The following is a 12658-nucleotide window of genomic DNA, read 5'->3' as shown; positions in this document are numbered from 1 at the left end:
TAAGATTCCTAATGTAGCTGTCATTCAGCTTAATATGAAGTCACATATTATGTTCATGCTCCTACTAAGGACATAATGTTTAGTACAGGAAAATATAATTTGGCCCAGTCTTGTAGAAGAGAAGAATATGGCAACCCTTTTTTCACCTTCATACACTGCAGTGTGATTGTAAACTATTTACCTTGCAAGAGTTATGACAATGACAACATCTGGATTATGGAACGGTGCATATTGTTCAGACAACTGTCATATTGTACAACAAACAGTGTCTTGTCTTTGTTTGACTGACTTTCTATTGTCTGTTTTTCTTACAGCGGATGCCTTAACTGGAGTGCTGACCAAAGTCAATCGGATGGATATTGTGACTTTACTGGAGGGGCCGATATTTGACTATGGTAACATTTCAGGCACGAGAAGTTTTGCCGATGATAACGCTGTTTACCTGGATCAGGCTGATGGTAAAGTTTAGCTTCATCTAGCTGACCTCTTACCTCTCCTGCTACCTCTTTGGTTTTTGCCTTACAACTATAGCAAAAATAAGAACAAATTGCCTGGTTATACTATTGAATGCAATTTGCCTACGGAGACTACAGTACCCTATCTTAGATAGGCTGATGTCTGACCCTTCATTTTCTGCTTTTATTTGTCACTTTCGGTCTAACCATTTTCTGACACTCAAATGAGTGTGAGGAAATGTTGGCATGCAGAGTCCCATGGGTACACTTTTAACTTAGTCAATTCAGGAAATGTATTTTAATTCACTTTCTGAAATAACTGGGTTACTATTAAATTGACAGCAACCAACCCTGATGATGAGAATAGCATGTTAAGCCCAACGATTTTCTAGAGAGGTCTTGATTGACATGACCTTTTATATTATTTAAGCCCTCTAAAAATCTAATTGCATTTGTGCTCCAAGGGTTTTGTAAGATTAATTGATGACAAACACTAAAACTATCCATAATGCTAACCAGTTGCATGCTGTAACACAATGCTTTTACCTGATCACCTTGTACCTTCAACAGGACACTACTGTATAAACCCCTTTGTTCCCTAATGCATGGAGTAGCCATAGACTCAACAGACAGTCTGTTGTACTTTGTTCATCTATAGCTCTAGATCTGTCTAGTTCTCTTGTCTACCTCCAGTTCCTCTGAGCCCTCCCCGGATAGAATGACAGAGCTTCGTCCTCTGTGAAACCAGACTACCTTCTTCCTCTTACGCGCTCGTCCATCTCCACAGCCCAATCTCCAGGGCAGCTTATAACAGCTCCTAACAGTTTATTATTATTATTGTGCTGTCACCTCTGCACTTCCCCATTCCCTTCCCTGCCACCTAATCAAAATCATCTCTCTGTCCTCTCATTCATTATTGTCTTGTCTTGCTAATACATTTTTGTATTTTGTTAGATTTTTTTGTGTGTCTTTGTTTCTCTTCTATTGTCGTGTGTCCTCAGCAGTAGCATGCTTTGTTGTTCATGAGAGTGCCTCCATCTCTGTAACTCCAGTGCCTCCCTCAATTAAGAATCATTCCCTAAACCCTGATTCATTCTTGGTCTTGCAGACCTCCACACCTCTCTCCCTTACTATGCCCACACCACTGATCCCCAAGTTATGAATCCTCAGTCTCACTCATGGACCTCACACCTTTACCCCCATACCCACCACCCAATCCAGCTCCCTCTCCTCTTCCATGTCTCCTTCTCATCCCCCAGTCACCAAGTCTTCAACCCACTGGGAACCCCAGTCAACCCACACACCTGTCCTCTACTCCCATGCCCCAGCTCTCTCCCTCATCCCTTCCAAGTATCTCCCTTAATGCTCAGTTTTCGAGTCCTCAGGCTCAACCCACTGGGGACCCCAGTCAATCCACACCCCTCTCCTCTACTCCCATACCCCAGTTGACTCCTTCATCTCCTCCTCAGTCACCAAGTCTTAAACCCACAGGAGATGCAACAGTCCTCTCTTCTTCTCCCACCCCCAGCTGTCTTCCTATGCCAGTCCCACAGTCTTGAATCCTTGGAAACCCCATTTCCCACTTTGTCCCACCCTGTCTCCCCCATTTCCTTTGCTGTCCTCACCCTAATATCACCTGCAGGGTCTCACTGCCCTAGTCATGGCCCTTCCTCCCCTTTCATCCGTTCCCTGTCCCCCTGTTCTGTGTGTCAATATCCCTGTGTGTCCCCCGTACCTTCTCCTTCTGCACCTCCCTCTTGGGTTCGCATCGACCCCTATACCCTAGAAATCTTCATCTAAGCCTCCTATCCTCTTTCATCTTTTCTGTGTGAGCATGACTAAACACCCACTCAACTGTTAACTAATAAAACCCACTCATCACACATATGGACATTTCTAGCATTCCTTACTTATTTCTGTTTTGCTTTCTTATCCCATCTCAATGGCTGCATATGAACCCATCCCTTTAAAGAACAAAACTATCTTGTCATAAAACTGTTAAAAGCTGTGACAGACATAAGTATTTATTGTTTTTGTCAGTGTAAATATAATTTGTTTTATACCATTTTTATGTTGGGTTTCTCTATAGTCAGTCTCTGTTCCATTGTCCATGTCACTCAGTCCATGTGGAGTGTGGTTTATGTGGGATTCCTTGTGTCATGTGCTTCCATGTGAGTATATCATCTCCCAACAGATTATCACTGCATCCTAGCGGAGCTGCAGTCCCCAGCCCAACTGCATTCTGACCCTTCCTTCACAGAGCTCTACTCTGAACCCCCTACCCTCACCATTGACCCCGAACCTACCCCTGTCCAGCTCAACCCAGACCGTCCTATCTTCATCGTCACCCAGACCGAGTCCTGGGCCGACCACATGGAGCCTAGTGTGGAGCCTGACTCCTCCACTAGGAGCCCTTCTAGACCCTATGAGCTGTCCCTGTCCATTCCCACCCTTGACTTAGATCCTACCGCTGCCACCAACACAGGAATGGCTGAAGGTGACCAGGTGCTGATAGTGGAAGAAGAGAAAAAGGAAGTGGACATAAGCCTCCAACAGATGTCATTCGCTTCCCCTGAACAGTGTGAAGTAGAAAAAGAGGTCAAAGAGCAAGTCTCCTTCTTATCATCATCTTTGTCCTCCGCATCATCACCTTGGCAAGCACAGCAGGAGGACAGCAGACAGGCAGGGGCTGAGGACGTCGTGAAGGGAGATGGTGAGGAAGTGGTAGAGGCAGGTGAGATGGCAGAAGAGGGGGATAAAGTGGTAGAAGAGGGGAAAAACAAAAGAGAAAATGTGGCTGAGGTGGAGGAAGAGGGGACTAAGGTGGTGAAAGAGGGGGATAATAAGATGGTGTTGGAGGGGGGTAAGGAGCCAGAGAATGGGGCTGAGGCGTTGGGGGAGCAGGGAGTGTCTGGTTCCACTGAGGAAAAGGATGGAGACGAAAATGAGATGACAGAAGACAAGTTAAAGTTGCTGTTGGAGGATATTCATTTGGAGGAAGGCTCAGAGGAAGGCGAGGAGATGACGGAGGCCAAGGTTCAGGAGATTCTCAGTCAGGTGCAGCAGGCAGAAAAAGACATGTGTTCACTTCCAGGTTGGCACAGTGAGACATTCAGCGTTAACGTGGAGCCGCCCACACCCGGCCGCAGTGTGAGCTCAGACCTGCTAGACCGCCAGGAAAATAGGTACACACAAAAAAAATATTTCATCACTGCTAAGGATTAAGGATAAATATACTTTCATGTAAATCTACAACTGGGATTCAATATCTTCGCCTCAGTCTTTTTGTCTTTTTCATAATCTGCCTTCATCACAAACTATTTAATCAGTAAATTTGATACCAACCCCATCCTATTCTCAATATTGATCTTTATCTTAGTCAATGTTCTCTGAATTGTAATCCTTAACCATTAATACGAGTTTCAATCTAAGTCTCAACCTTACTCTTTCTCCCAATCTCTCCCCACAGCCAGGAGAACTCCAGTGACTCCGTCACCTCTTCCTCTAGAGGGGAGCCAGGGAGGTCCAGGCACAATGGCGATCACACGGAGCTACCACCTCATGACGGGTCACTTCCTGTATCGCAGGACTCAGCCAACAGAAGAGCTGGACATGGGAAGGAAGAAGGCGTTCTTGTGTCTGAGAAGAAAGTCCAGGTAATTGCAATGACTATGCAAGATAATGTACTGTAAATGTTTTTGTATAATGTGTGTCTACTACAGCCTCATCGGGTACATCACTGTTGTTTCTTTTTCACAGTGACATGAACTGGATGTCCATTCTTTTAAATCAACTGGTTGACTGTAAATTTAACTTGACCCTTTTTTCCAGATGTGCCATTGTTTTATTGTTGTTGATGACAGAAGAACCTTGGGATTGTGTGACGCTAACAAATTCTCTCTCGCCTGCTTTTTTTGTGTTTTCTACATCCCCTTCTCACTGTCTGTAATGTTGCTTTAACTGTACTCTTCAGCAGCGTTTTAGTGAGTCTGGCTCTGATGAGGAACAAACCGTCACCACCAGGGTGTTTCGGCGCCGGGTCATTCTTAAGGTACCCTGCTGAGACTGGGTGAAGGTTTGGTTTAGGTTTGGCTATAGATGGTTAATCTAGCTTTGCCTCTGGTGTGCAGTGGACTGGTGTGGCTCGCTTAACTGACAACTATCAGTGGGAGAAAAAGGAAACTTCTGAAATGTGTGTTTGAAGTTTGTGTGTGTTTTGTGTGTGTGTGTGCGCGAGTGTGTAGTGTGTCCTGGCCTGGTAACCTGCTTTCATGTTTTCAATCAAGGAACATTTTGTGTCTCACTGTTGCCTCTGTGATGCCATTTAAAGGGACATGCCACATTCATTTTGTTATCGTTTCAATCAACAACTCTTGGGGAATTCTAAAATATTCTGTCTCTAGAGGTTTGCTTGCAGTTTGATTGTGCTGTTGCTGAAGAGTGTGTTAGTGGTTTGCTGTTACACTGGCTGAAGTGAATTTGGACCAGTTCTGATTGTAGTCCTAACCATGAGCACTTACAGGGAGAACAGGCAAAGAATATTCCGGGCGAATCAGTGACAGAAGAACAGTTTACCGATGAAGACGGTAACATCATCACTAGAAAAGTAACTATCTGCCTCTGGCCTCGTCCTAAAAATACACCTCTGAATTATCATACCCACCTTCTCAAAGCATCCTCGAAACTCTCCTCCCAAAACATCCTAAACCCTATCCACTTGTGTTTGTGTGTGTATCCCAGCCATACCCTCTACATCTTGACCATGATCATTATCTCCTCCCCTTTTCCCAGGTCATCAGAAAGGTCATCAGGCGGGTGTCCATGCCTGACGACCAGGGCAGGGACAGGGGGAGGTGGGACCAAGGAGACCTCTGGCCTTGCCCTTTCTCACTGGAGGAGGAGCTAGAGGTTGGCATGACGACAAAATAGGCCGCATAGAGGGTTGCCCCAAGGGGGTTCTGGGGTTCTGAGCCTGAACAGAAAACGGGTGGGGACCTTAACTCAGGATGTGGTCGTGGGATTCGATGTTCGAGTTCTGCCGCTAATGTTACCAGTGTGTGTGTATCTGTGTCTCTGTTTGAGTGTCTGCCTGTCTGTGTGTGTATGTGTGTCTGTGTCTCTGTTTGAGTGTCTGCCTGTCTGTGTGTGTATGTGTGTCTATGTCTGTTTTAATGCCTGCCTGTCTGTGTGTGTATGTGTGTCTGTGTCTGTTTGAGTGTCTGCCTGTCTCTGTGTGCGTGCATGAGAGCTCAATGACTAGGATGCTGAATATGTTCCAGCAATTTGTTTGTGGCCCACATTGAATTGGAAAACTGATTGTTCTGTAATGAACAATCTCGTTTGTTTGTAGTAATACAACTCCTCTGGGCTATTATTTTTTTCTCCAGGATTTTAAACACTCGCTATGCTTTTAGAATTTTGTGTGATTTCACTTCACGGTATCTTGCTATCTGCGTATGTGTGTGATGCTAACATTTGCCTCTGTGGTCTGGTTTACTGCTTTCAGGTTGATGGTTTCAGGTTGCTAATATTAAATCATCTCACATGTTGCTTATCTCTGGTCTAGCTGCACTCGGGTTGCGGTTTTCAGGTTGCTGTGTTGGGTTACTGCTTGCCAGGATGCGTCTCAGGATGTGGGGTTTTGGAATTGGCCTCTTCTCACTCGTATGTGTGTGTGTGTATTTGTGTGTTGCAGCAAGGAGATGGAGCTAAAAGCAGGAGGAAGGAGGAGAGGTTGGGAGAAAAAAAGCTTCACTCGTAGGGCTAGCTGGGCTCCACCAGGTACTTTACCAAATAGAGTGCTTTACCCCACCACTTCTCTAATAAACTCATTCATTTCTATCCCCTGTCACTGTTCAGTGGTGTGCTCAATATTTTCTGTTCCATTCCATATACATTTTTAAACTTGGTGCAGCTCTGCTCCATTTCACTATACTGTACTTGTTCTCTTCTGCACGGTTGTCCACTGTACTCTCCTGCCCTGATGATTCACGTATTTCATTCTACTCCAAACAGACCTTTATGTTTCAAACTGAAAGGCTGACTCTTGTCTGTTTTGATTCTGGTTACAACAGCTGTGTGGTTGGGTGACTAGTCACAAAGGGAAAATGGATAATGCACAAAACAAACCTCAGCATATATTGTCACACAGACACTCTCTGTCTAACACTCTCTTTATCCACTAAATCCCCCCAAAGGCCTCCTCATAGACAGTACTATCGTGTGGGAATTGCATCAAAGAGAGGTCGCTATCTGATTGGTTACTGTTAATCCCTGAAAGGTGTTGTTAGCTATATGCATCAGTGAAATATTCAGTTTAAGCTAACCTGAGTAATAAAGAGTAGTGGCACTCTCGTGATCTCTGGCTCAGCTGGTGGTTTCCATGACAACCAGGGTGACCATGACAACCCGTGGCCCAACAGACTTGTTGATGCTCTCTAGTGTCATCGAGGGAATGATTGCTCCAGTAAATGTGTGGGTAGCTAGCAAAATGGAACATGAAATTCAGATGCTATGATGTAGTGGTAAGACATCTATCAGGTAATCAGAATGAGTAATAACTAAGGGACTCAAACGCAACAGCTGCCTAAAATAATTATTTTTCTTATTTTTCAGGTGTGCAGGAATTATTCTCATCGGTTTCCACGGCAGAAAGTTACAAACGACTAGAAAACGAAAGGAAAATAGGAAATTTCAGCCAATACTTCCAACGCGTGGTTTTCAAGCGTGAAGAACTTGACCGTCTGATTTTAGCATGAGCATGAAAAACTCACTCCCTGTCAATTGAGGGATCTGGAAGGTTCTCACCATGGAATCGGAATTCTAATTGTACAGCTCTCACTTCCTGTGGTCTATGGACCAGAAGAATTATGCTTCCTGTTTGTGACTCGTAACGTGCCATTGGTGTCATGAGAGCTTTTGAGGAGCATTGTGGTAACACTGAAAAAGGACTCCATTACAGAAAAACTACAGGTGGTCGTGAGAAAAACCATTGGTGGTGTGAGAGCTTTTGAGGATCATTGTGGTGAGACCGAAAAAGGACTCAATTACAGAACAACCACAGGTGCAACTGAACATACACTTCCCTGTGACCAAAGATGGCACAAAAGCTCAATTCTAGTAATAGGAGAAAGAAACTCAACAAAATTACACAAAAACAAGAGGATCACTTCTGATCCACCTCCAACACTCGCCTTATATTTTTTTCTTGGACCCATAAATGTCAGGTTGTAAATTTCTGGGGTTTTTGTTTTCCTTTTTAAACCTGAAAATAACAAGACTTTTTTCTGTATAGAAATTACAATCTGTACAATTCTAAAATGATGAGTTACAAGATGATAATGCAGAGGAGAGAACTTTACAAGTGCTTTCAACATGATTATCAAAATGGTTCCACTTTTTTGGAAGATTTGAGTGAACTTCACACGTTGTTGTACAATTAATTATTATAGCAGGTATAACATTTGTATATGAAAAAAGATGGTTTGATTTTAACAGAGGAAATTTCCAGAAAATCTTCTGCGAATTTCAGTGATTCCCAAAATGGGGATGTATCTAATTCTGCAAAAGCAGTCTTTCAGAGTACTCTTATTTTCATGCATGCCTTTCACATTATTTTAAGTAAAATTTGTACAAGTTTGCAAACACTGTATTAAAATTAGAATTAAAACCCTTTATCTGTGTACAAATATAGCCCTAACATTTGTCACCAGTTTTATATTTGAAATGAGAAAAAAATAATAATACATAAAAGTGGTTTTTTTTTTGTCTCGGACGAGGAACAGTATGAAGAAAGTTTGTTCTATAGCTTCTTGAGGATTACCATCTGTCTATGTACAACTGAAGGGCGGCTTCTGCAGGGTTTATCATAAATGCTATGAGAAAGGAGTAATCTGAATGTATATGCTAGAAGACTGGCTCGCTGTAAAATTATAAATGTATTGTGTGTATAGGCTATAAGGTGTAGAGGTTGCTGTACGCTGTAAGACTGTTTGTAATTATCTTTAGCAGTGTGTCAATTGGTTTTATAAAGGCTGCTGTGGTTTTAAAGAAGAGGGTTTGGGGTTTTTGTGAAGTATTTCCTTAAGTTTAATCTACTCACATAAAGACACACAAGACATTCTTTGATTGTAACTCTTTATAGCATATGTATGACAAAAACACTGGATGGTCAAAACGATTATTTAAGCATAAAATAAATTGTGTTGAACTCTGAAATTGTGTGATCTTTTTAGGCTTGAGAATCTGTATGCAGTGTCTAACTAGCATTGTTTTGATAGCTCATTGGTGATTACTTTGCATTAGATCTTCTCTTTGTATTGGTTAGACTAGAGGCCCATGTAGTTCAAGTGTGGTGTTATTCTGGTGTGAAGGCTCAGACTTAGTGTGATGATGATGTTTATGCTGTGGACATGACAAACATGTAAAGGACTTCATTTCTTTTGACAAGTGAAGCAATTTAGGGTATTGTATCATATATCCTATCTTACATGTCAATCAGGGGGTAGAGGGTAATTTGATATGGTTGAACTATCAATTTTGTCAATTTTGTTTGATATGTGTTTTCAACTGAGCAAATTTTTCGATGTACAATTCTTACTAACAGAGTGAAGCCATTGAAATGTAACTATTCTAGCACTTTGGTTATTCAAAGTCTTCTTTTAGAGGCTATAGAAGCAATGATGCCACCACAATGTTTCAAGCGTCTTAAAAAAATGTAATTTAAAACAAAATAAATAAAAAAGCATTGGTTTTGAAATATTTTGTTTCTGTTTTATCTTTGTGTTATCATCAAATCAAATGTATTTATATAGCCCTTCTTACATCAGCTGATATCTCAAAGTGCTGTACAGAAACCCAGCCTAAAAACCCAAACAGCAAGCAATGCAGGTGTAGAAGCACGGTGGCTAGGAAAAACTCCCTAGAAAGGCCAAAACCTAGGAAGAAACCTAGAGAGGAACCAGGCAATGAGGGGTGGCCAGTCCTCTTCTGGCTGTGCCGGGTGGAGATTATAACAGAACATGGCCAAGATGTTCAAATGTTCATAAATGACCAGCATGGTCAAATAATAATAATCACAGTTGTCGAGGGTGTAACAAGTCAGCACCTCAAGAGTAAATGTCAGTTGGCTTTTCATAGCCGATCATTGAGAGTATCTCTACCGCTCCTGCTGTCTCTAGAGAGTTGAAAACAGCAGGTCTGGGACAGGTAGCACGTCCGGTGAACAGGTCAGGGTTCCATAGCCGCAGGCAGAACAGTTGAAACTGGAGCAGCAGCACGGCCAGGTGGACTGGGGACAGCAAGGAGTCATCATGTCAGGTAGTCCTGAGGCATGGTCCTAGGGCTCAGGTCCTCCGAGAGAGAGAAAGAGAGAATTAAAGAGAGCATACTTAAATTCACACAGGACACCGGATAAGACAGGAGAAATACTCCAGATATAACAGACTGACCTAGGCCCCCCGACACATAAACTACTGCAGCATAAATACGGGAGGCTGAGACAGGAGGGGTCAGGAGACACTGTGGCCCCATCCGACGATACCCCCGGACAGGGCCAAACAGGAAGGATATAACCCCACCCACTTTGCCAAAGCACAGCCCCCACACCACTAGAGGGATATCTTCAACCACCAACTTACCATCCTGAGACAAGGCTGAGTATAGCCCACAAAGATCTCCGCCACGGCACAACCCAAGGGGGGGCGCCAACCCAGACAGGAAGACCACGTCAGTGACTCAACCCACTCAAGTGACGCACCCCTCCTAGGGACGGCATGGAAGAACACCAATAAGCCAGTGACCTAGCCCCTGTAATAGGGTTAGAGGCAGAGAATCCCAGTGGAGAGAGGGGAACCGGCCAGGCAGAGACAGCAAGGGCGGTTCGTTGCTCCAGAGCCTTTCCATTCACCTTCACACTCCTGGGCCAGACTACACTCAATCATAGGACCCACTGAAGAGATGAGTCTTCAGTAAAGACTTAAAGGTTGAGACCGAGTCTGCATCTCTCACATGGGTAGGCAGACTATTCCATAAAAATGGAGCTCTATAGGAGAAAGCCCTGCCTCCAGCTGTTTGCTTAGAAATTCTAGGGACAATTAGGAGGCCTGCGTCTTGTGACCGTAGCGTGCGTGTAGGTATGTACGGCAGGACCAAATCGGAAAGATAGGTAGGAGCAAGCCCATGTAATGCTTTGTAGGTTAGCAGTAAAACCTTGAAATCAGCCCTTGCCTTAACGTAGGGAGGTAAGCACTGGAGTAATATGATACATTTTTTTGGTTCTAGTCAGGATTCTAGCAGCCGTATTTAGCACTAACTGAAGTTTATTTAGTGCTAGCCCGAAAGTAGAGCATTGCAGTAGTCCAAAATAGAAGTAACAAAAGCATGGATGAATTTTTCTGCATCATTTGTGGACAGAAAGTTTCTGATTTTTGCAATGTTACGTAGATGGAAAAAAGCTGCCCTTGAAACAGTCTTGATATGTTCTTCAAAAGAGAGATCAGGGTCCAGAGTAACGCCGAGGTCCTTCACAGTTCTATTTGAGACGACTGTACAACCATCAAGATTAATTGTCAGATTTAACAGAAGATCTCTTTGTTTCTTGGGACCTAGAACAAGCATCTCTGTTTTGTCCGAGTTTAAAAGTAGAAAGTTTGCAGCCATCCACTTCATTATGTCTGAAACACAGGCTTCTAGCGAGGGCAATTTTAGGGCTTCGCCATGTTTCATTGAAATGTACAGCTGTGTGTCATCCGCATAGCAGTGACATTTAACATTATGTTTTTGAATGACATCCCCAAGAGGTAAAATATATAGTGAAAACAATAGTGGTCCTAAAACGGAACCTTGAGGAACACCGAAATTTACAGTTGATTTGTCAGAGGACAAACCATTCACAGAGACAAACTGATATCTTTCCGACAGATAAGATCTAAACCAGGCCAGAACTTGTCCGTGTAGACCAATTTGGGTTTCCAATCTCTCCAAAAGAATGTGGTGATCGATGGTATCAAAAGCAGCACTAAGATCTAGGAGCACGAGGACAGATGCAGAGCCTCGGTCTGACATCATTAAAAGGTCATTTACCACCTTCACAAGTGCAGTCTCAGTGCTATGATGGGGTCTAAAACCAGACTGAAGCGTTTCGTATACATTGTTTGTCTTCAGGAAGGCAGTGAGTTGCTGCGCAACAGCTTTTTCCAAATTTTTGGAGAGGAATGGAAGATTCGATATAGGCCGATAGTTTTTTATATTTTCTGGGTCAAGGTTTGGCTTTTTCAAAAGAGGCTTTATTACTGCCACTTTTAGTGAGTTTGGTACACATCCGGTGGATAGAGAACCGTTTATTATGTTCAACATAGAGGGCCAAGCACAGGAAGCAGCTCTTTCAGTAGTTTAGTTGGAATAGGGTCCAGTATGCAGCTTGAAGGTTTAGAGGCCATGATTATTTTCATCATTGTGTCAAGAGATATAGTACTAAAACACTTTAGTGTCTCCCTTGATCCTAGGTCCTGGCAAAGTTGAGCTTTGGAGGAATACGCAGATTTAAAGAGGAGTCCGTAATTTGCTTTCTAATGATCATGATCTTTTCCTCAAAGAAGTTCATGAATTTATTACTGCTGAAGTGAAAGCCATCCTCTCTTGGGGAATGCTGCTTTTTAGTTAGCTTTGCTACAGTATCAAAAATACATTTCGGATTGTTCTTATTTTCCTCAATTAACTTGGAAAAATAGGATGATCGAGCAGCAGTGAGGGCTCTTCGATACTGCATGGTACTGTCTTTCCAAGCTAGTCGGAAGACTTCCAGTTTGGTGTGGCGCCATTTCCGTTCCAATTTTCTGGAAGCTTGCTTCAGAGCTTGTGTATTTTCTGTATACCAGGGAGCTAGTTTTTTTATGACAAATGTTTTTAGTTTTTAGGGGTGCAACTGCATCTAGGGTATTGCACAAAGTTAAATTGAGTTCCTCAGTTAGGTGGTTAACTGATTTTTGTCCTCTGATGTCCTTGGGTAGGCAGAGGGAGTCTGGAAGGGCATCAAGGAATCTTTGGGTTGTCTGAGAATTTATAGCACGACTTTTGATGCTCCTTGGTTGGGGTCTGAGCAGATTATTTGTTGCGATTGCAAACGTAATAAAATGGTGGTCCGATAGTCCAGGATTATGAGGAAAAACATTAAGATCCACAACATTTATTCCACGGGACAAAAC

General features: G+C 43.1%; 1 protein-coding gene across 50 annotated transcripts in view; it reads left to right on the top strand.

Annotated features, from left to right (window-relative positions):
• The window catches only part of LOC106607745 (ankyrin-3), a 148641-nt gene extending 139426 nt beyond the window's left edge, over positions 1-9215 (top strand). For 40 of the 50 annotated variants that reach the window (XM_045721462.1, XM_045721525.1, XM_045721585.1 and 37 more), the window contains 8 exons: positions 315-458; positions 2650-3640; positions 3925-4111; positions 4429-4506; positions 4978-5061; positions 5247-5363; positions 6151-6236; positions 7071-9215. In XM_045721462.1, the coding sequence (XP_045577418.1) occupies positions 315-458; positions 2650-3640; positions 3925-4111; positions 4429-4506; positions 4978-5061; positions 5247-5363; positions 6151-6216 (1667 nt within the window). In that variant the 3' untranslated portion in view covers positions 6217-6236; positions 7071-9215. The remainder of the gene's footprint in view (positions 1-314; positions 459-2649; positions 3641-3924; positions 4112-4428; positions 4507-4977; positions 5062-5246; positions 5364-6150; positions 6237-7070) is intronic. The other 10 variants (XM_045721590.1, XM_045721636.1, XM_045721624.1 and 7 more) reach the window with 6 other exon arrangements.
• The last annotated feature ends 3443 nt before the right edge of the window (positions 9216-12658 follow it).

Source organism: Salmo salar, chromosome ssa01 (genome assembly GCF_905237065.1).
Source record: "Salmo salar chromosome ssa01, Ssal_v3.1, whole genome shotgun sequence".
Lineage (NCBI taxonomy): Eukaryota > Metazoa > Chordata > Actinopteri > Salmoniformes > Salmonidae > Salmo > Salmo salar.
The sequence above is the reverse complement of the archived record's forward strand: the minus strand, read 5'-3'. Positions and strand labels throughout refer to the sequence as shown.